This window comes from Antedon mediterranea, chromosome 3 (assembly GCF_964355755.1).
Source record: "Antedon mediterranea chromosome 3, ecAntMedi1.1, whole genome shotgun sequence".
NCBI classification, from domain to species: domain Eukaryota; kingdom Metazoa; phylum Echinodermata; class Crinoidea; order Comatulida; family Antedonidae; genus Antedon; species Antedon mediterranea.
In genome coordinates this window covers 8312756-8337407 of record NC_092672.1, presented here as the reverse complement: position 1 = coordinate 8337407, position 24652 = coordinate 8312756, and the positions used below count along the sequence as shown (strand labels likewise).

Here is a 24652-nt window from a genome sequence, read left to right as displayed (position 1 = left end):
ATTTTCTGTGTTTACCGTATTTGTTATTATTTTCAGGCACCACCGGATAATATTACTACTACACTATGCATAGTGAAACTGAGGTGTGTCGAGGGCTACTCTGACCAAGGCAACAGAATACTGAGCTCCGGAGATCAAAGGGTTTACCTGTTCATTCTAGCCCCTTAACCGTGCCGCAAAAAATATATGTACATAGTGTCTGCTGTATTTGTTGCAGCCAGACATAAGATCAAAGGACTGTTACGAGTTCCTATCTTGGCAAGGCGAGCTCAGTGTCCTGTTGATTGATTGCCTTGCTCTGACTTAAACTGTAGAGTTCTCAATTGAGAAAACAGCATTTTCCCAACATGATACGGTTACCTTCGGTTGGTTAGTAGATTATCATACACAAATAAATAACACAAATCAGTATATCAGGTGGAATGAGTTTATATACAACCTACAAGGACCTACATTTCAGTATATCATAAAATATATCTATATTATAATGAATTTTGAACTCATGACAAAATCCTTTACAACATTCATGATGACAATGTAGAATACAATGATCAAACTGACTTTCATTCATTTTTACATGTGTCAATGACTATTGGAAAAAATGTATTTAGGAATTTCATTAATATAACATTGTAATAATTTAATAAAATAGTTTATATTATATCAATCAAAACATAAACTTTAGTTTTAATTACTAATTTACTCTCTTAAATAATTTCATAATCCAAATTCTTTAATAAATTAAAAAAAATTCAAATCAAACGTTATTCATCAATACAGGGAAATGGAAAAAAAGCTGTTTTTTTATAATACTATTTAGATATTCAAGCACAAAAAATGTAAAAATATTAAACAGTCTGGAATATCTAGTGGTTTAGCTGCGTCAGTTCTTGGCTTAGGATAGGGAACTAGTAAGTTTTAACATAGAGGTAAGAAGTGCCATTTTAAATACTGTACTACTACTGTACTATGTTTCAACTTTAAACATGAATTATTTATTTTAAAGAAACATAAAAATACACAAGCAAGTGGACCACCTAGACACATCTGATGGCATGTTATGTAGTTACTTTTTTAACCTGGAAGTTTAATATGTAGGATAGGTCAATTACTAAGTATTTACAGTGTTATTGAAATTGCTGTTTGTAAAATAATGAACAGTACTACCAACATGTTTTAACAGAAACTTATTGTACATTTGAAATATTTTAAAGCAACAAAAAACATACATTGTTCAATTCAGTTTTTAAAATGATCATAAAAAATAATTGTTATAGCGACATTTCAATGATCATTTCTTGTGCCGCTGTAGATTTTACACTTTTCAACCACATGCACATGGATGTTTAAAGATATAAATTAATGTACCGTATATAACTCAACCAATGAAAGAAAAGCTAAACATGAATAATCATTGAAGCATGAAAAAATATTACAAAATGAATAATGTCATATATTTTTGCACGTCCTTAATTAGCATGGAAATAAATCAATAGCAAAAATTAAGCACAAGCAAAAATATCCAACTCCCTCCCATAGAAGACTATTTTGTAATTTATTTTCAAAGCAAGTTTTCCCATTGACAATGCGCATTCACATCATAATCACATTCGTTTAATTCATATTGGTAAACTGGCCATAGTTATACAATTCCTGATAAAATAAACAACGCCAGTCAATAATACACTATTACAGTAAACGGCCTTATTAAAAATGAATGTGACATGATACAGTAGGCCTGAAAGTCGTGCGATTTTCTGATATATAATTATAACCATACTATATTGTAGTACATTTTAAAAATCATCCTTTTTCCGTCAGTCCAGGCAAGTCACAGTGTGCCTACTAATGTACTTTATTTGTAATTCTATCCACTTAGTTGGAAACACTCAGCACTTGGATATTCGATAGCTAAAATATTTTTTTCTTAAACTTCTTAAACTACATACAGTATTTATATAATATTATTTTATGTGCATTAGGAACATATCTAGTACATAAAGGGGATTTAAGCAGAGGTTCACTTCACTAGTATTAACATGATCATTTATTGCAAAAAACCTCTTCATTTATTTTTATTGTATATCACTTCATAAGATAATTGAACTACTTTCTCATTAGCATCAAGTAAAAGGATTACAAAGAAACCCCACATTCAATGTCAATTAGATTATACAAAAATATCAAAGGTCATTAGTGAAATTTGCAAATCACCATGATTGTAACCTTTAACCTTTGACATGAATATTCATTTTATTCAACCTTCGACCTGTTACAGTTTTAATCTACAATGGAATGATCTACTTACTGAGGCTACGGTCGTTTTAGCCCCATCGGAATATTTGCCGCTTCGTTGCTTAGGAAACAAGTTCAGAACTGGACCCATCCTGTTTGATTGGTATTGGAAGCTGGTCTGATTATAGAAATGGTGGTAAAATAGTTATAAGATCGGTTTTGTACATGGAAAGTAATTTATTGTCACATATTAATATCGATAATAATATAAATATTATAATAATGACTGGCCTGTCAAATTGTGATGGAAGAAACATTTTCTTGGTCACTCCAAATAACCAATGAATAAGGAAAATTTACACAGCCAAGTGGTAGCGATAAGCGAAAAAACCATCCCATAGCATCAGTAGAAATGGCCTGTTCGGTTCAAGCTTTTTGTAAATGTCCATAAAAAAATAACATAGATTCTATATTTTTATTACCATCACTGCTCATCTGTGTAAATTGGCCAGTATATCACAAATATAATACATGTCTGATAAAATTTAAAATAGGAAGGTGAAGACAAAATATTTGTAAACTGTACTTGGATTAATGAATTATATAGTGCCAATAAACAATTTAAATAGGATTTTAAATTGGACAAACATTGATCATTTGATGGATGCAATACACATGAATTTATGTGTATATATATATATTTTTATATTAGATGGTTGTGTAATTTTGCTCGTTTTTGATATATATCTTTGTAAATTTGTAATTGTATATTCTTTATTTTTTTTAATGCATTTTTTATATATATATATATATATATTTTTATATTGGATGTTTTTGTAAATCTTGCTCGTTTTTGATATATTTTTTATGTTTATGTTACTGGACGCAATTCAGTTTTGTACTGCCATGTCTTTGTTTTTAATAAACCAGAATAAACTAATAAACTAAACAATACTTACTGAGTGTTTGCACTGGTGAAGTCGCCCCAATCTGAATTCTGTTGTTGGGTCGTTGAACTTACTCCCCCAAGAAGGTCAATGTTTGGGTTTGGTCTACTTGGTTGTGAAAAAGCGGATGCAAATCCTCCTAACAAACAATTTAATATATTTAATGTACAATGAGAAAAAACACATTAAGTGCAGGTATTTATTTTTTTTCTCAACATGTTAATTGTTAAGCCAGAAATCATGCATAACGCATGACAATAATTACATAAATTAAGATCAGGAGCGCAGCGCTATGTATGTAAATAAAGTAAATAAGTAAGTAAATACTGTCTCGTCAATCCATCATGGCCGTGACCTTAATGTTACAGGACGTTTTTTTCATAGTTATGTATTGTAGTAACAAAATAGCGTCCATCATCGTATGCGCAACCCTCGTGTTAAAATTTCCTGAAAATTATTTGCGGCATCAAACTTTTGCAAATTTTAATCACTTCAAAATTAATGCGCGCAAAATTTTCTATCTTTATACTTACTACAGTATGCATTAAAGCTATCTTGCAATTTTTTTCCATATAAAATAATTATGTTAATGATGTCATGATTTGGATCAAATACTGTACATATACAGTATATAAGTAGCATATAGAAAATGGAAAATAGATATATATATATATGGAAAATGAAGACTCTTGAAATGAAGATCCTACCTAATAAATCTGGTTGGTTAAACTGTTGCTGTTGCTGCTGCTGTGGTACTGGTTGACTGGGTTGTTCTGTAGGCCTAGATGGTGGTGGTGCTATAAAACCAGCCTTGGCCCCAGGTGGTGGTGGCAAGAGACCAGGTGCTCCTCCAGGACCCGATCTGGGCCTGGCTGCTGATTTTTTGTTCTGAAAAATATTAAGATTCAAAATATAAATTTATGGGTAAACATGCGAGATTGCTTTTCCATTTTGTAATGACTCCCGGCAATGTATTTAGTTGTGCAGTGTACATGATGGGAAAGCCTAAAGGCCAATTTACACAGACATAAAGGGTTTCTTTGTCATAAACTTGTTCATATTCAATCATTTCAAGTTCTGTCTACACTATCAAACTTAATGTGACAAAAAATGATGTGCCCATATAAGGACATGACATAATCTATGTTTTTATTCCTTATGACCATTTACACACTACGCGATGAGTGGTTTCCGCTTAGGATAGATACACAATCTATGTGGGACAAGCAATGCAGTTTTCCACTTACTGATTACCGTTCTGTGTAAATTGGCCCTTTATGGTATTCCACCCAAAGCCACAAGCTAATTTTATGGTCTTCTGCCCTTAATTTTAACTTACTATCCACCCTAAACACTAATGTAAATATCTTTTTATCAACTTTTTTTGGCACACATAATTGTAATTTATTGAGTGGCCAAAAGAAGAAGTTTCTTAGGTTGCTGCTAGATAAGATTAAGCTAAATGGAGAGCGTATCAAAACAGTCTTTAGCCTGGCGGGAGAAACCCTTAATGTAAAGCTCTGTCTACACTATAAAACTAGTGGTGTGCCCAAATATGATAGTGACATCATCATGTCCATATATGGGCACATCACATTTTTTTGTCACATAAAGTTTATAGTGTAGACAGAGCTTAAAAAGATCATGTCATCTCATCCCTTATAAGGAAAACCTATTACTAATGTGCTGATTAACTTACTGCGCCACCTCCTATATTGATGGTGATCGTTTGTCCTTCTTTAAACCCTAAATCCAATTTCGGTGCTGGGTCTAATGCTGCCTGTTTTTGTTCATCCTCAATCTTCTTCTCTTGTTTAATCCATCTATCAAACAAAATTAACAATAGTATCTTTTATTATCACAAATATCTAATAGAATACCAGTTTTTTGTGGTGAAATTAATAAACAAAATAATGTTGATTAACACTTTGACTGCCAGAGGTTTTTCCAGTTAGAAACTGCCACCGCCAGCGTTTTTAGCCCAATTCGATGTTTTTATTAAAGCTGATTGAAACCATGTATGTGATCTGATTTATATATAATTTAGACTAAAATAATCATAAAGATTTTAGCTTTACAATGGTACCAAGAACGATTTTTAAATCGCAATATGTAAATCGTAATAGTAAAATGAAAGTAACCCACTTTTTGAATTTTTCGTAGTTTCGCGCAAGAAAGTCGAGATATTCGCGATTTTGTGCAAGACATCACAATATGAAAATATCGCCCGGTGAGATCAACAAACAACGAAAAAGTTATTTACACGGCACCGATAGGCCTATAAAAACAAGTTATCACTATCGAAAAATGTATTACATTTTATAAATCATAAATCTTACATCAATGTTTCGCCAAAATCCACATAGTAAAGACACCAGGCCTAGTTAACCAGGCCTAAAGTTGGTCCGGAACCGTTTTACGACTAGGGCTAGGCTAGCCTAGTACTACTAGCTTAGGCCTAGCTAGCTAGGAGATAGTAAACTGATGATAATAACCATACCATTTCAAAACAAGTTTGTGGCGTGAAACTCGGTCACTTTCAGTAAAACACCAAAACAATTAGGGTATACATACAATAATAAAATTAAAGACTTCATATTGAAAATGACTCCATTATTTTTTATTCAGATAACCAACAAACATGTCAATCCACAAAAACCTTTGTAATGCTTCGGCGGCATAGCTAGCGCGCGACCGATACACAATGCGCCAAGCCATTGCTCTACGCGCTACTGTGATGCGCGGTGTTTGTTATTTCGACAGGTACCATTTTGACAGTCGTTCGTAACCAGATTAGTTACTTTCAAATTGTAAAAAGTTGACGGTCCGGACCGAATATAGTGTTCATATTTATAGTATATACCAATAATTAACCTATCTACCGGATTTCGTAAAAAAACGCGAAAAACGAAGATCTTCGTTTTTGGCAGTCAAGCGTTGTGTTTCCAAAAACGAAGATCTTCGTGTTTGGCAGTCAAAGTGTTAAGATACAGCAATGCACAGAATCCAATTTATAGACTGATATTAAGAGCCTCAGCTCTGTCTACACTATCAAACAAGTTTGACAAAAAAAGTGTGATGTGCCCAAATATGGTAGTGATAGTCAAGGTGTCCATATATGGGCATTTCACATTTTTTTTGTCACATAAAGTTTAGATAGAGAGCTTCAGAGAGTATTCCTAAAATGTATATGCATATTAATGCCTTACTTGAAATGATCTTGGAGTGCAACATTAAAATCAAAAGAGTCACCTCTGTCTGCAAACCCAACACCAATAAATGCTTTCCTACCTACAAAAATAATAATGCATTTTGGAAGTTAACTTAAGAAATAATAATTGACTCGCTTGATAAGAATTTGTAAATTACTTGTAACTATTATTTATGAATCTGTAAATCAATCTACAGTATCTACAATGTCAAAAAAGAATATTTAAATCTAGAATTAACATAGGAATAACAGTTTATTTTACAATGCTATTTTCCTTTCAGAAGAAACAGAGCTGTCTTCAGCATCATGTTAAGGTGAGCTAGGCCTAGAAATACCATGTCATTTATTAAGGAAAAGCACTTATATCATGACAGTATACCTATTCCCTACAAGGACTTCAGCATCATGTTAAGGTGACCTAGGCCTAGAAATACCATGCCATTTATTAAGGAAAAGCACTCATATCATGACAGTATACCTACAAGGACTGTCAACATATTAGCTGCTACAGAATCACTATTGTTACACTTAAGCCATGCTGCAAAATTGATCCAATATGACATTTTCTCAAACATGAAAGTCCCTACAAACACGCGCCTCTTTCTTGCCCCTCCCCATCTTTGGCTTTATACCATTCACCACTACCTACCATTGCCATCCTCAATTCTAAGCACAAAGTATCGACTAGAATCCATAACGCCTTCAACAGCCACACCAGGATGACTATCTACCGGGCACTCAGCAAACAGCTCGCCTTAATAAACAAAAGTGTATTAATGTTCATATTCAATCATTTCAAGTTCTGTCTACACTATCAAACTTAATGTGACAAAAAATATGATGTGCCCATATAAGGACATGATGATGTCATACCAACTACTGTACCATATTTGGACACATCCCACTTTTATGTCAAACTTGTTTGATAGTATACTACTAGGCTTAAAGCTCTGGCTACACTATCAAACTATAAATTTGATGTACCCATATATGGATACGATGACATCATATCACTGCCATATATGGGCACATCACACTTTTATGTCAAACTTGTTTGATAGTATACTACTAGGCTTAAAGCTCTGGCTACACCATCAAACTATAAATTTGATGTACCCATATATGGATACGATGACATCATATCACTGCCATATATGGGCACATCCCACTTTTATGTCAAACTTGTTTGATAGTATACTACTAGGCTTAAAGCTCTGGCTACACCATCAAACTATAAATTTGATGTACCCATATATGGATACGATGACATCATATCACTGCCATATATGGACACATCACACTTTTATGTCAAACTTGTTTGATAGTATACTACTAGGCTTAAAGCTCTGGCTACACTATCAAACTATAAATTTGATGTACCCATATATGGATACGATGACATCATATCACTGCCATATATGGGCACATCACACTTTTATGTCAAACTTGTTTGATAGTATACTACTAGGCTTAAAGCTCTGGCTACACTATCAAACTATAAATTTGATGTACCCATATATGGATACGATGACATCATATCACTGCCATATATGGACACATCCCACTTTTATGTCAAACTTGTTTGATAGTATACTACTAGGCTTAAAGCTCTGGCTACACTATCAAACTATAAATTTGATGTACCCATATATGGATACGATGACATCATATCACTGCCATATATGGACACATCACACTTTTATGTCAAACTTGTTTGATAGTATACTACTAGGCTTCAAGCTCTGGCTACACTATCAAACTATAAATTTGATGTACCCATATATGGATACGATGACATCATATCACTGCCATATATGGGCACATCACACTTTTATGTCAAACTTGTTTGATAGTATACTACTAGGCTTCAAGCTCTGGCTACACTATCAAACTATAAATTTGATGTACCCATATATGGATACGATGACATCATATCACTGCCATATATGGACACATCACACTTTTGTTTGTCAATAGATTGATATATAGTCTATACTTTAGGCTTTAGATGCATATTAGATTTCTCAAAATAATGTGTATTTAATAATTATAAATAAATCAATGTTACCTGATGTTTTGTCTTCTAACCTTACAAAACATGATTTTCCTTTTGCAATGACCTTTAACCTCCCTGTCCAGTCAGGCGCATCAAGCTTCCAGTCTGCAGCTCTAAAAATCAACATTGAATTTGTTATTGAAAAAACACTGGGTGAGAATATTTAAAATACACATTATTCTTTAACCATTCATTTCAATTGCAAAATCATACAGTAATAACAATCAAGGTAACTACAATAACAAATTAATTTAATGTAATTTAAAAAAAAAACATTGTCACTATTTAAGCAAAAAAAGGAGGAACTTCATGGTATACTTCATCATCATTGTACAGTTATCTTTTTCACAGTAAATTGAATTCTAATAAACGTATTAAAATAAGAAAACTTTTTAATTTATAAAATTTACAGGCACAGAAGAAATTTTAAACAGATACTGAATACCGAAAATAAATGAATTCATTAAAAATCAAAAACAGTTAAGATGATTGTATTATATTAAAGAAATTGTTTGTGAGAAGGCGTATGTTATGAGATTTTTTTAAAAGAAATTATTTATTTATTAATATAATATTTATACTTATAAATGAATTATTTATTTGATGTAATATAATTAAATCAATTTGTTAATTTTATTCAATTTTTGTAATTATAGACATGTTAGTAACAAAATGTTGTTTTTCTTCAAAAAAATTTATACATTAATGGATGTTGCAAAATTGTCATCATGTTTGTTGGAAAGCAGAAATTGTGATTGTAACAAATTGATCATTGCATTAGGTTAGAGGTCATCATATGGAACAATAATTCAAATTACTTTTATTAGAGACTTCAACCACAAACTTCAGGAAGTGACTTTACAATTTTAACACAATATTCCTGTTCTGTAACTTAAACCATGTGAATTTTACAACACAAGTCTTTCTTTCTTTAGAGTAGGCCCACTGTATCCTCTACTGGGATAATTAGCTATGAATTTTAGTTTGTACTAACTAGTAACAATACATTGACAGCAAGTATTTGTATTATGCATATATAAACAAAAATCAGGGTGAGAATTGCACTGTAAAGCTACCAATCCAAATGTTATTTTAAGACTATATAATGGCTTTGCCAGAAGTACTACCAACTACAGTACGACCTACAAGATTAGGATTTTTATGAAAGCAGTTACTATGCAGTAGGCCTAGTTCATGTCATGTCATAATTATCAGTGGAAAAATAAAAATGGAAAAAAAAAAATATTTATTTACACAGTATGCGTTTACATAAAATCGGCCTCTTCGAAGTATACTGTACACCACATACTAGGTAGGCCTTAGCTAGTAGTAGTAGCTGAAGTAGTGTGGTCTAAGAATTGTCAGTGATAATTAGCCCAAACTATTACTAGCATAGGCCTAAAGTAACTTTATTTTTCAAGATTATTTAAGTCTTTTGTCAATGGTCAATTCGGTTGCATTGCACTTACTGTACGTTCTTGAATTTTGTCCTAGTGGGAACCAAGCTTATTCATCCATATACAAAGTAAAACCCAATTCGATTGACGAGCTGGATGGCTTGGTGGTATAGTGATGAGCCTATGGCCCCAAGGGTTTTTTATACTTTTTTGTGGGATTTTAACAATTTTTTACTCATCATCGTCTTTACGTATCATTTTCTTAGAGGGATGTTTTTTTAAGTTTACGAGGGCAAGAGGGAGGCCGGATCTCCTCAATTATTGATGTTTACGTTCATGTGAGGACCAATCACAAAGCAGTTGACGTCTGTTCTCTAACAGCATGAAGGCCTACATATCAATTTTTACTCGGGGTACCCGAGTCTAGTACTTACTCATTTTCTCCTTCTCTTCCTCCATCTGGACACTATTGAGTAAAAAGCGCGATTTTTAAAGTACTACTCCTCCCTTATTCGTTATAGTATTGAGCTGGGATTTGGCATGAACATACTACAGGGACATGTCCTCAAAGCTATAGAGCCGGATTTTTAATTTTTTGTTAATTAATTTGTTTAATTAAGAAGCCACAATGTGTGACACACACCACAGCGTTATGTAGTTATATGGTTATATGCGGATTCTTGGCGTAGTGGTTATCACGTTTGCTTAACACGCAGAAGGTACCTGGTTCGAGCCCGGACGAAACCTTTTTTTTTAACTTTATGGTGAAAAGTACTGTATACGCAATATGATAATTATACAGAGTATATCTTATTTTTATTATTTTTTTAAATACTTATTTTGTGTAATCGGTAATTATCACTTTTACACATGTTTATTTTGCTTTGTGCTTATTACCATTTATTTGTAATTTAAATGGATTAAAAAACTTTCTGTAACCCACATTTTTAATGTAAGAGGTTTCGTAGTGTAGTGGTTGTCAAGTCTGCTTATCACGCAGAAGGTCCCGGTTCGAGCCCTAGCGAAACCTATTTTTCTTTAACTTTATGGTGAAATATACTATTACTGTATACGTAAAATGATATACGGTAGAGTATATCTCGTTTTATTACTCGGGGTACCTGAGTCTTGGACATCTTTTCCTCTTCTTCTTCCATCCGGACACTATTGAGCAAAAAGTGCGATTTATAAAGTACTACTCCTCCCTTATTCGTTGTAGTAGGCCTATTGAGCTCGAATTTAGCATGAATATACTACAGGGACATGTCCTCAAAGCTATAGAGCCGGATTTTTTAATTTCATACCGGATGCAGCCATATGACGTCTCGAAGATGGTACCGTATAGCAGTATTTGTTAGCGCGGTTATTGATGTGTATGTGACGTTACATCCGGTCTTATGACGTCATTACAGCTTCTTTTGCTGTACCCCGAGTATTGCACATTCGTGCTTGTTTTTAATGATTTTGACTCTGTGCCCCATCAACATCTTTTAGTCAAATTTGCTAGTTTTGGGATCAGTGGAGGTCTGTTGAACTAGATTAGTGCCTATCTTTCTGGAAGATCTCAAAAAAGTTACTGCAATGGTCACCTTTCTTCTAAATCTGATGTGTTCTCAGGCCTATCCTTTTCTTAGCCTTTATCAATGATTTATTGATGGTTACTTCTTCCGATGTTAAATTGTGCGCCGATGATAGAAAGCTTTTTAGAATCGTAAATTAGGATGAAGATAAACTTTCAAGTTGATATTGACGCGTTGTCTGCATGGTCGAAAAAATGGCAGGGATGCCTTTTAACAAAGTTAAATGTAAATTTATCCATTATGGCAGGCGTAATCCTGATTTCCAATATTTTACATGAACAACATTGAACTCAAAGCAGGGAGCAGTTGTTAATAACCTTTGATCCAGAGTTGAATTTTGTTGCTCATCTTGCTGATGTTACCAAAAGCTTAGATCAACAGATTGTTATATTTTTTAAAGACAAAAGGGATGGTGAAGTTATATTGAAGGCAATTATAAGGCCTCCTCTTGAATACTGTAACATAGTTTACTCCTTCAAATTAAAAAAAGAATTCTAGAAAAGTGCAGCAACGTGCTACTTGCATGTTTTTAGAGTTTAAACATTTGCCATATGAAACCAGATTAATAGCTTTAAATTTACCTACAGTACCTGTACCGTAGACAGAAGGGGAATATTCTTCAAACTTTCAGGAAGATTAGTAATGTATAGATAATGTCTTTTTTCACGATGGGCCTATAAGCATTTATGCTTGGTTGGCCCCTAGGCCTAGACCTATAGGTTATACGCAGGAGACCTGAATTCAGTAAACAAGTAAACAAGATTTTATTTCTTGAAAATGGTATTAAAACAAACAATAATATAAATTAAATTGATTTTTAGTTTTAAACACAGCTAGCCTACTAGGCTTAACCATATAAACATTAACTAGGTATGGTTAATAGGCCAATTAGACTTACCTAATTCACTTTGTCAACAAAAAAAACATCCAGCCTAGCCTAGGCGACTAATTCCTCCATATAAATACCCTCCCACCTGCACTACGGGTCCACGTAATTCGGTCAACATTTCACTCGCAGCCTACCTAGCCTAGCACCGGCCTTTACTTATTATGTCAAAAAATGCAATACTATTTCTTTAAAAAATATGCCATATTACCTGTAACCTCTATTTGTGGCTCTTGGTGGAATTTTGTAGACAAATGCTTCTGGTTTTACACACAGAACACTCTCATAATCAGCCATTTTTTTTAGAACCAAAAAATTTATACAACTCACAAAAAAAACACGGAATCGTCTGCTGCTCTCTCTCTCTCTGCCTCCAATCAAATGTAGAGGGCGCACAACCGAAAAAATAAATCATCATGAATATTGTTAAAACTACGATAAAATTCGATCTTTCCGACTATTATCAATAATATCTTATTATTTGATGATATTTGATGAAGACTGATCTCCATAGCTAAGTCCACATCGAACCAAATCTCACAAAAAGAATAGACAAACAACACACAGATTAGAATAAACTATCAAAGCATTACAATAACGACAGGAATAAGAAGAATATTGCTTTGATCAAATCAAATTAAACATGTATCGAACTAGATACAAAATAAAACAAATGCACTTTAACTGACTAATTACAGTAGGCCTATTAGTTATGAAACCTGTCATTTTAATCAGTAATTTCACTCTTCCCTGATTGTAATAGTGCCTACTTTGAGAGAGAATTTCACGGGACCTTTCAGTAATTTTGTCCTGTGGAATTAGTCAAGGGATATTCAATAGTTAATATAAACATTTTAAAATGGATAAGCTGGATTGTATTGCTTTTTATAATGCACCAGAATAGAAAATAATGCATTTAAACACACAGGCCTAGCGATTTATGTATCTAATCTTCTTGGCTGACCTTTCCGATGATGACAATAATTTTAAATGAACCGCATCCGAAGTAAAAACAAAATGCGGACATCCTAAATAACTCCGAAAGCGTCAGCTTATACGAATGCGTAGAGAGAGGGTTTCGGAAGATGGAAACATGAGTGGAAAATCGGCTTTATACATTTTAACTCAAACAGTATAGACGCCGCCAATGCGCCGTCCGAAATACTTCCCATCTTCCTACAAAACACCACTGTCCTAGATGTTTTGGGACAGACTTTAGGGCCTACTTCAAATCTTTCTCTTCAATCAAAGAAAGGATTTCCCCACTCTATCCATTCAATTAGCACGTTGTAACTCACTTATATTGTTAGTGCCCTTCCCGCCATTTAACAATCACTCAATTCATATTCGTAATTCTCCATCGATAAGTGTGCAATTTTAGCAACCCACACATCTCTTTCTGGAACTTCACTAAATAAAAATTGCATAGAAAGATTAAAAAATTATATAGGTTTAATAATTGTTATTTTTTCTTGTTGTAATCCATATGCCATATTAAAGGGCAGTCAAAACCTTTTAGGTATAATAAGAACGTGTTCCTTAGTTGTGTGCCCACCTCCTGTATGTCGTTTATTTGGTAGGAAATGAATATATAATATCGACTCATCAAATCAAATGAAGAAAACCATGGGCTCACCTTCGGGACCAAACAAATATCCCCGGATATAGGACTATCAGACACTAAAACCACATTTTGAATTGATTTTGAAAAGTTAAATGAACTATAAAAGATATAAAGGATAAATAATATCAAAATAACATTATCTTCTAATTGATTTGATTATAATACATTCATATAGATGGGTTTCTGTGGCCAAAGTTCATTCATTTGGAAGGGCGGGTCAAAGTTTATGACGTTTTAGGTACTTTTTAAACTCTTGTTTGTTCTTAAGTAGACATCCGTTTTCACAAGAATGCATTTTGTTCGATCTTCCAAACACGATTATCAATTTGCTATCTCTAGACTAGAAGGGCCTGGCACCTGCGTTCCTTTATCGTAACTATGACGGGAAGAAACTTCAACAATTACGTCACACTCTGCAGGCCTATAAAACGTTACACATTCTACCAGATTTAAGAAATAGTTCTGCAGGCTTCGATAGAAAACTTCACATTGAACTGGATTTGAAAAAGTGGTGCATGGTGACACGGGAAGAACCTTCAAACGTTACAAAAATAAATTCAGATTTGAAAAAACGTCACGGTAGGCCTACGGTAGTTCAGCACATTTCAACAAAACGCGTTACAAATTCAAAACTGAAAAGTGATAGGCCCTATTGTATCCATTTTATGAAACGCTTAAACAAAAATCATCTTGATCACAGAATTGAAGAGCAGAGTTCCACGGACAGTGCTGTTATGCGTTACACATTCAGCTAGACCTGAGAAGTTCTAAAGTGCCACAGATTTCGCTATAAACCCCTGTAAATCAACTGCACATCAACTGAATCTGAAGTGTATGTCTCGCAAATTCGATATAATTTAACGCTAATTAAAGATCTGAGAATAAGAGGTGTTGCGGAGACTTTGTTTGATACAACACGCGAAACATTTCAACCAGCTCTGAGAGAAGTGTCACACATTTCACTAAACTCTCGAAATCTAACTTATAAGAAAAACAATGGCATCAGAAGCAGAAAAGACTTACTTCTCAATATTCATTGTTATATTGGGTGTCAGTTGCATTGGGTCGTCTATTGCTATAGCTGGTCTATCAGAATGTTCTGAACCAAGGGAGGATTGGCACTTTGAATCAAACCACACTGATACATGTGCAAATGACTTAACTAAAATAGGTACATCAATCACGCTTCTCGCCGGTATAGCATCATTTGTAATGCTCTTTTTCTGCTGGCCTGGGAAAGAAGGGTAAGCCTACACGTAACTTCTTTTTTATTATCAAACTTTCCTGTGCTTGTCTGTAACACACTCTCTCTCTTTTGGTTGATGGAAACCTGTTTACCGTTCCACTGAGACGGCCTTATTATTAATTTCCATTTTTCTCTGTCGACGTGTGTCGCACCGACAATATACTCTAACAATCATTCAGAACAACAGTAAACATGTTCAATTCCCGATGATTGTCTAGTTACTGCATTGGCGTGTGATGTCTAAAGTTTTTCTGGCTAATAATTAATACTCACGGATGAGGCATGAAATGGGCATTTAGTTCGCTTATGGGCGTAAAATTAGATATGAAAAATGCTGCTGATTTTATAACCAAATTACATTTTTTTAAATATGCCATTTTAATGTCACATGTTCACCTTGACCAAATATTGGATCGATAAAAAATGTTATTTACCTGAAAAAACTGTAATTTAAAGGAAAAAATAGTCAAATTGGCTGCAATTATAGTCAATGTGTTTTTGGCTGAATTTAACCGTTTATTTTGTGATTTTATAAGTGTGGAAACATTATCTGTTCGTGTTTTTTTAGTGATTCACTTTATTAAAATTACAAAGTGGGCTATTCAAAGTCTGATTTTATTAATCTTCATTGTCATGTTTTTAGGAGACAATACCTCTTCAATTAAAAATGTAAATGTCACCTTTTAAACGTTCTCCTGTGTAGGGGTCATACTTTCCATAGACCTATGTTGTTTTTATAACCCAATTCAGACCAGACAAGATCGAAAGACACAATTCTTTATCATGAATTGAAAGAAGAGTCGACTGATGATATCTGTTGTATACAAACTAGATAGCCTTATACAAATAATAATGACCTAATTTTCACATACCGCTAAATACGTCATCATACAAGGCGTATGTTAAGCACAATAAGCCTTGTCTACACTAGCAAACGTTATCATATTTTTGATTTGTGTTTAATTTGCAAATTCATACTTCAGTATAAACTTCTAAACAAGTTTTTGCTGACGTTTTTCAACTGGTCTACACTAGCTAACTTTGGAAAAATGTTCTTAACTTTGACAAACTCATAGTTTGCTCAATTTTGTAAACAACGTTTGTCGGAGTCAACTAGGCTAAGTTATGTATATAGTTATATGTCTGTCCGTATAGGTACTTCAACACTGGTCAAATTTGATTATTGCAAGTAGTTGAAATTCGTCTCTTCTTTGGCTCCAGCCAAATCAGTTTGATAAGGAGAGTGTTTATGTCATTTTTCTATCTAGATCAGTATTAGTAATTATATCTGTGATATATTTTGCTTTGTTCAACAATATCACAATTTTAACAAAAGTTATTATTTTTGTTAAGCTTGCAGCTGTTTACGCAATATCGAAGAACCACAAGAAGGTAGGTGCATAAGTAGTAATAATAACGATGATTTTGAACGTTTTGTAGTAAATGTTTTGGCACATATGGCGTTTCATACGTATAATACATGAGCTCGATGAACTAACATAAAAAAGACAATAACTACAAACTTGGAGCAAGGCAACTTTTTGATGCAAGGTTAAAACAGTTTGGCTCTAGGAAAATGGGCCTATGTTCACTTAACCGGTTTCTCTATTCTGTGGATAGAGTTGTCACTCATGGTCTCCTCTGATTGGTTGAAAGTTTGCTCCGGTGATGTACGCGCATTTTATACCTTTTTGTCTTTTCATTTCTTCTTCAAATCACCGATCGAATGTATATCCGGTTTCTAATGTGTGTCTATGATTAAGAAATTACATTAACTTAAACAATCAACATTAAAAAAACAATTTCCGGTTTTTAATTATCTCTATGGGGAAGTACCACTGTAAGATGTAAAAGTATTGTCAAATTGTACTTTGGGGACTTTCGTAGGGGAAGGCAAATAGACGCCCACACCACCACAGATAAAAAAATAACTATGTATCGGGTTTGTCTAGACATAAAACCGGAAAAGGGGGGCAGGAGAATTAGGTGACAGGCGCGATTTAGATTTCGCGGTAAAATTATTTCCATATCTATATGCAAGTGGAAACACAGAGAGGGACTATAAAAAAAAACAAGACACCGCCGCCCGTCGTATGACTGTCTCATGACGAGTGGTAACGGTTATACAATAGAATATCTATGTTATTCCCTATTACCATTTACACACAATACGGAGAGCGGACGGGCGGTTTCCGCTGGGGATAGATAGGCCTACGTGAGTTTCCGCTTACCGATTGTCCTTGTACATTGGCCTTTACGTAAACAAACACGCAATCAACACTTACAGATTGTTTTTTATTATTTTCTTTCCCAGTTGAAAGGATCACAAAAAAGAAGACACCAAAAAGTGATCCAGTAAATTTTTTCAAATGTAGGTAGAACATTGAGTTTCTGTGTAAAATAATAAACAGGTACTTGTTTGCCGCGCCGCGGAGAATATGTACGTAATAGTCCTACTATTGGTATTTGTCGCAGCCAGACGACATAAGATCAACGGACTGTTAAGTGGCAAGGCGAGCTGAGTGTTGTTAAATTGTCTTTGCAAATATCTAATTATTGATATAGCCTGTTTGGACGCAACCTAGCGTCGTGATTGGTCCAATTACTGAAGTAGAAGGCACTAATCACGTTCTACTGTTATGTATATAGTTTTAGGATCACGGTATCCAAAATCAAGACTTTTATTTTTTTTTACAGGTGCTAATTTAAGCAGAGTATTTGGTATTCGTAAGTTGAATTATTTATATTTATTTCAAAAAGATATATATATATATAAATATATTGTCCTCTCGAAGAAATAATTGAACAAAAACTATTTTGTTGAATAGGCTATTTTAACATCACATAACAGCTATTTACTTAGGTTAGATAAAAAAAATTGGACCTAACAAAATATTGACTCAATAATCATGATTGAAAACAACCGGCCGGAAGCCTCCTTTCTTTAATCCATTTAGCTTGGTTCTCAGAATGCGGCGCAAAGACGTAAGCGCAACGCAAGTAATTTGAGCAATTACAACGGCATGGAAGATGATCCATCACGTTGTGATTGATCAAATTACTTGCACTGCTGCTTATGTACTTGCGTTGCGTCCTAAGGCGTGGTTCCCACTAGACGACGTATCGACGCAAAGTGCTGTATTGCGTAATCACAAGTGGGAACCGACGACGCAACAGGCAGTGCTGGAAACATAGCAGGTTTGACTTTACGCAGGCGGGGGCAAACACAATGATTGGAAGGGCATTTCCTTACGTTGCGTAACGTTGCATCGCTAGTGGGAACCACGCTTGATGGCGATATTTTTTCGAACATAAGTTGGGTTTTCACATTAGAATTCCCCAACTAATGTACGAAAAAAAACGCGTCTATCAGTTGTAAGCTGTAGCTGTAATAAATGATTGATTTTTGTTTGTTCTTTTTTTTCATAGTTGCTGGATTTTTTCTACGGTTCAGATTTGCACTGTACTTCTTGACATTGTTAGAGATTGCAAGTTGTGTGTTGCCTTTGATCAGGATGAGCATCGAGATGTTTATACTTTTATTTGACTTCATAATGATAATATCTCTTGTTATTAAAATAAATGAAAAAGATCCCGAAAAAGAGATACCAGAACTGATATCAGTTACCATTATTCTCTGAATATATTTAAATAATAAGTACTAAATAGAAGCTGGACTTTTAATGTTGCTTATTATCAAATGTTTTTATAAAGTATATTATACTGTACAAAAGTATTAGCATAGTCTAGGTTCCAGACCGAAATTAGTAAAAAGATAAATATTTTGGCACATATGGCGTTCCATATGTATAATACTTGAGCTCACATTCAGACAAAAATTGAAACGCCGACTGGTTGACTAAAATAAGAAAACAATAACTACAAACTTGGGTTAAGACAAAAAACCTGAAACAATGACTGGTGGACTAACATAACAAAGACAATAACTACAAACTTGAGGAAATTCTAGTATGGCCTAGCTTTGATGTATTAAATTTATCTATTTTAATTGACTTGGCACTGTATGACAGTGTCCATATTTGAATAATAAAATGCACACAAAATATTTTTATGTTCTCCCAATAAATATTTGTTTCTCATCAATCATTAATATACAGTTGCCAGCATAATATTAATAACTGGTACTTGATATAGCGCATTATGCTGAAAGGCTCAATGCGCTTTACATTTAGAAAATTAAAAATTCAAAAGGTGGGTTTTGGGGAGATTTGAAGACACTGGTGGAAGTTGCCTGACGGCCGGATGTCAATAGGCAACGCATTCCAAAGAGAAATACAGCATACAGCTACATTCACATCAAGTCAGATCCAGTCCGGTCCGGTAATTGGACACTAAAATTGTATTATTACAATATCAATAATTTTAACATCATATTATATAAAATTTGGATGGATTTAACTTGAATAATTTAACTATTTCCGAGTTTTTACTTGCTCAAATAAGGTCAAAATTTGGTGTAAAGGTAACTTATGAACACAACGAGTAACAGAACAGTGATAGACATAACTACAGTGCCATAGCCAGCATGAGGCGCTTGCCTCGTCTGATACTATAATTCACCACCCACCCTAATTTCCCAGCACAAATCGTCATAATTTATATTAATAATTATATTTAAAGCATCTTTGCCTCATCTGTTTTTAACCTCTCATTACGGCCTTGAACTAACATTATCATTGGCTTTATTACATCAATGTTAAATCTGCCATTCTTCTTTTGATCTTCTTGGAGTCATCTCATGATCTACTCACAATGCAATGTAAATGTCGATATACACATACCTATACAGGTCGGTTGTAAAATATAGGATTGTACGGATTACCATTAAACGATACACAACAAAAACAGTTTTCAAATGCAGATTATTTTCTTCTACATACTTTCATCTAGCTTATTCTTTTTCCTTCTTTTTTTTTTCTTTGGTTTGTTTTTGCTAACTTCTTCTATCTGCTTACTTGATATCATTTCAACAGATGAATTTTCTATTTTCTTCTTCTTTTTCCTCTTTCTTTTTAACTTCTTTTGTTGTGAATTATTCTCTTCTAATAAACCGTCTGTCTCTCTTCTTTCAAATAACGCCACAAAGAAACCATTTGTGCGGGTTTCAGACGGCTCTGCACGCAGACAATCCTCTCCTACTTCCGAATCTTTTATACCTCTTTTATGCCAATCTGGTAGACTTTTAATAACTCTAAAACTCGGGCATGCTTTTAGTATGAGCTCCACAACCTCTTCGTTCTCAACGCGATGCTGCGAACAAGTTGAATAAACAACGCGTTTCACAGCTGGGAACGACAGTGCGTGTTTAAGAATTGACACCTGAAAAGATGCTAATGATTCTAATCGCTTCCGACTCTCCGATTGGACGTCATTAGTCACATGATCTAGACGAGCGACCATACCAGAACCACTGCATGATGGATCGACTAGAATATACTCTACAGTCTTGAATTTATCTTCACCAGGGTTTACGTCTTCGATGAAATTACAATTTTTGGATTCAACGTTTTTCACGCCAGCTTTGCTTGTTAACTTTTGCAAAATTTTTAATCTTTTCCAGTCCAAATCAAAAGCAAATATTTTCCTGCAAAAATTTTAAATAAAATAATTAGAGCAGAGTACTGTATATGATTTTGGATTGTGTGAAGCAGATACTTTACCATCCCAGCCAACAGAAATTGTAAATAAATACTGTATACACACAACATAGTAGAAACCTCCCCTTGGACAATTCTATTGAGGGGACACCCCTATATAAGGGGACAATTTTTCATGAAACAAACCAGACTTAGGGGCTATATGTTATAACACTATGGACAACTTTATTCAGAAGACCACCTATTAAGGTGACACTTGTTCATGAAACAAACGAACAATATGTTTTAACACTATGGACAACCCTTATAAACAGGAAACATCTATTAAAGGGACACTCGTTGGGTCCTGAACGTGTCTTTTAAAGCTCTGTCTACACTATCAAACTAGTTTGACAAACAAGTGTGATGAGCCCAAATATGGTAGTGATATGCTAAAATATGATAGTGATATGACATCATCATGTCCATATATGGGAACATCACATTTGTTTTCACATAAAGTTTGATAGTGTAGACAGAGCTTTATAGAGGTTTTACTGTAACTTTAAATGTACGAATGGGCTGAATTGAGGCATAATACTAGATCAATAGTTGAGAGGTTTACATTTTATTGGAATGAGCATATCCACTTACCCTGTGTTGTTCATGATAGAAGCAAGATGGCTTGTTTTGTTGCCGGGGGCAGCACATGCATCGATCACATGACTATCATCTGGTGGGTTGAGAACATAAGCAGGAATACAACTTGCCTGTAGGAAAGAAAGACAATTCCAACATAAGGCCTATTTACACAGAAATTACTTTGGGATATTTGGGAGAGTTTCAAATTTTCAATTTAATTTACCTTATCCTGGAGAATAACAGAGCCATTGAGATACAGTGGGTCAGCGTGAAGGTCACATCCATGTGAGAACACAAGAAGGAACGGAAGATGAACATCAATGAAGAAAGATTTAGCATCAAGTCTTGACAAAAGCTCTTTTTGAAAAGCACTAAAATATAAAATCTAATTAATACTGTACTCATACACTGTAGTAGTAAAATTTTAATGAAAGCACTCAGAAACTGAGTGAAGTACTTGGCAAAATATATATGGGAAAATATTCAGAGAGAGAGAGGGCTCACTACTTGATATTTTGGTCTATGAGGAGAATACAGAGGGCATGCTTGATGCTATTTATTATCTATTTATAATATAAGATTCTATTTTTTCCAAGTAAAAAGAAAAAGTTATAATATTATGGAACTAGATCATGATTCATTTAATCAAACTGTTTGGTGGTACACTTGTCTAATACCAAAACCAGATCTTTGTGGTGGCATAAAATGATGACATTTATGGAAAGACTTTTAGTAATTTGTGGTGGCATAAAATGATGACATTTATGGAAAGACTTTTAGTAATTAAATAGGAACAAATCCGAAACATTTAGGATCTTATTAACTTTATTCTATAAAATTTAGGTTTGATGGCTTTATACTTACTGAAGTTCTTCTGGATTTATCCCACTACATTGTTCCTTTCTTTGATTGGCTGTTAAAAGACACTTGTATCCATTCGCAGTAAAGTGATCAACAGCTTCTTTAACTGAGCATCTCAATGTGTTGACTCGTACATACCTTGGAATAACTATAATGTAAAGAAAACACTGTTTGTCTTTTAAACTCTGTCTACACTATCTAACTAGTTTGACAAAAAAAAAGTGCGATTTGCCCCAAATGGTAGTGATATGCCAAAATATGGTAGTGATATGAGATGATCATGTCCATATTTTAAAAATACACCACATTTTAAATGCGCTTTTGATAAACAGTAGTTTGCATTTTAACTTGCCTCCAATATTTTTCACTTCTTTCACCAACAAATCCTCATTCTTAGATACCTTTGCTTTGACCTTTAACCTTGCTAGGGCAGCCCTTAGCGTAGTCTTATATCTTAGTACTGCTTTTATATCTTTTCCATTGCCACGCAGCCCTTTACCAAATAGTAAATCATATAGACAGACCTGGGCAAATGATTCAGATAAGCTCTTTTCAAGCTGAAGCAATTTTGTAGATTTCAAAATGTCATCAATAATTAGTGAATATTTTAACGTCTCATTTACTAATGCATACAACTGCCTAAAGTTCTGAAAAAAAAACAACCAAAGATTAATATTTTAATGTCTCATTTACAGTACTAATGCATACAATACAAAACTAAGTGAAAATAGTGCGCAAAGTAGTGCACTATAAAAGACCATTTAGCATTAAATAGTTAATAGAGCACAAAACAAAAGTGGTGATAGCTAGTAGAAGTACAGTATTAGCTAGTTAGGTAGTAGGCCTATTTGCACTTAACTATCTGAATCTCCAAAATAAAATGTCTGTGTAAATTTTGCCAGTAAAATAATAATATTACGGTACTAGGCTAGGGCCAGCCTAGACCTACTACAAGGGCTAAGCCTGTTTTCTACCACTTTGTTTCTGATTTTTTTTTCTCACCCGCGTTGTGTAACTCTTTAGGCCTAGCCTACTAGTACTACTGTTATGCGCGATTTGAACGATTTGCGCAATTTGAAATTGCGCAAAAAAATCCTTGCGCAATTTGAAATTGCGCAAAGAATTCTTGCGCAATTTTAAATTGCGCAAGGATTTTCTTGCGCAATTTCAAATTGCGCAATCAACTTGCGCAATTTCAAATTGCGCAAGAAAATCTTTGCGCAATTTTAAATTGCGCTGCACAATTTGTAAATTGCGCAAGATAGTTCTTGCGCAATATGACACCTTTGCGCAAACGAACTGTAAATTTTCCCATACATGGCTAGGCTAGGCCTAGGCAGAGGAGTTTAAAATTTAGTATTTTATTATATAAATAAGACCATTTCAATGAAGATAATGTTTAATACTCACTTTTTAAGTTTTTAATATTAGTTTAGGCTAGGCCATGTAACCTAGTCAGTATCAGTAGTCCAGACCCTAGCTAGGCTAGAGTAGTATAGCCGGCCGCCCGCGCCGCGCCCGCCTGGTGGAACACCACCGCTTCGTTTTCCTTCGTCGGTTCTTCGACGGTATGCTAACTTATAACAATATTTGCACTACTAAAATAAGGAAATGCGATATTTATCTTTAATTTTGAATCATTCTTAGAAATTACTATAAAAATATGGGTGTGCATGATTTCACAATCTGTCGAAAAACCTTGCGCAATTTGCAGATTACTTGCGCAATTTAATACGTTGCTTGCGCAATTTGAAACACATGTTTCAATTCAAATTGCGCAAGGATTTTTTTTGCGCAATTTCAAATTGCGCAAATCGTTCAAATCGCGCATAACACTACTACTTACTAGCCTCCTCTCCCGGCCCATCCCTGGGCCAGCCAGAGGGCCTAGCTAGAGAGGACTAAACTAACTTGACCCAATATCAATTTATACACTATTAATTCCAAAGTACCTTTGTCTGGCATGCGTACAGTAATGATTTTACACTTCTCTTTTGCTTCTTCGCTGATTCTATTATGGTAGCAGCTTGTTTATACAACATTTTTATGCTTCAATTTTTGTTTTCTCAGTAAGATTTGACGAACTCGCACATGCTTGTGTCAAGCTAGCCAACAATAAGCCAGCCAACAATAAGCCAGCCCACTTTTATTTTTTCCAGCCAACAATAACTATGAAACGCCGTTTGTGCATTCTTTACATTTTCATTGTTACTTATGGCTTTTATGGTATTAGGAATTAAATATTTGTGAGAAAAACGGCGGATTGTTCCTGGGATTCACTTGGTGGGAATATACTAGGGTACCCCCTTAGTCGTCCAGTATAAGTTAGAGTGGGACCACTGGTCCCGTTTACTCAGCCCTCATCTTTAA

General features: G+C 34.2%; 2 protein-coding genes and 1 long non-coding RNA gene across 3 annotated transcripts; 1 reads left to right on the top strand and 2 right to left on the bottom strand.

Annotated features, from left to right (window-relative positions):
• Nucleotides 1-24: 24 nt before the first annotated feature.
• Nucleotides 25-12643, bottom strand: LOC140044760 (adaptin ear-binding coat-associated protein 2-like). Its single transcript, XM_072089407.1, has 8 exons — nt 12524-12643; nt 8462-8562; nt 7043-7147; nt 6392-6473; nt 4882-5005; nt 3890-4070; nt 3195-3321; nt 25-2413 (listed from the first exon to the last, which is right to left on the bottom strand). Exons 1-8 carry the CDS (start codon nt 12607-12609, stop codon nt 2371-2373), a joined length of 849 nt encoding a protein of 282 aa, XP_071945508.1. The 5' UTR covers nt 12610-12643; the 3' UTR covers nt 25-2370.
• A 4858-nt stretch (nt 12644-17501) lies between these two features.
• LOC140043518 (uncharacterized) lies at nt 17502-19078 on the top strand. The gene is made up of 3 exons (XR_011844308.1): nt 17502-17553; nt 17880-17909; nt 18612-19078. It is a non-coding gene; the product is annotated as an uncharacterized lncRNA (long non-coding RNA).
• LOC140043517 (28S rRNA (cytosine-C(5))-methyltransferase-like) lies at nt 19079-24363 on the bottom strand. Its single transcript, XM_072088041.1, has 6 exons — nt 24235-24363; nt 22635-22929; nt 22286-22430; nt 21645-21792; nt 21434-21549; nt 19079-20787 (listed from the first exon to the last, which is right to left on the bottom strand). The coding sequence occupies exons 1-6, from the start codon at nt 24322-24324 to the stop codon at nt 20076-20078; spliced, it is 1506 nt and encodes a 501-aa protein (XP_071944142.1). The 5' UTR covers nt 24325-24363; the 3' UTR covers nt 19079-20075.
• Nucleotides 24364-24652: the final 289 nt, after the last annotated feature.

What these genes read in the sequence shown, in the direction of transcription:
- LOC140043517 (XM_072088041.1), bottom strand. Translation starts at nt 24,324, where the DNA reads ATGTTGTATAAACAAGCTGCTACCATAATAGAATCAGCGAAGAAGCAA. An exon ending in TGTACGCATGCCAGACAAAG is followed by an intron (nt 22,930 to 24,234) that starts GTACTTTGGAAT and finishes TTTTTTTTTCAG; the next exon opens with AACTTTAGGCAGTTGTATGC. An exon ending in AGAAGTGAAAAATATTGGAG is followed by an intron (nt 22,431 to 22,634) that starts GCAAGTTAAAAT and finishes TTTACATTATAG; the next exon opens with TTATTCCAAGGTATGTACGA.
- LOC140044760 (XM_072089407.1), bottom strand. Translation starts at nt 12,609, where the DNA reads ATGGCTGATTATGAGAGTGTTCTGTGTGTAAAACCAGAAGCATTTGTC. An exon ending in TCAATATAGGAGGTGGCGCA is followed by an intron (nt 4,071 to 4,881) that starts GTAAGTTAATCA and finishes AATATTTTTCAG; the next exon opens with AACAAAAAATCAGCAGCCAG. An exon ending in TTCACCAGTGCAAACACTCA is followed by an intron (nt 2,414 to 3,194) that starts GTAAGTATTGTT and finishes TTCTATAATCAG; the next exon opens with ACCAGCTTCCAATACCAATC.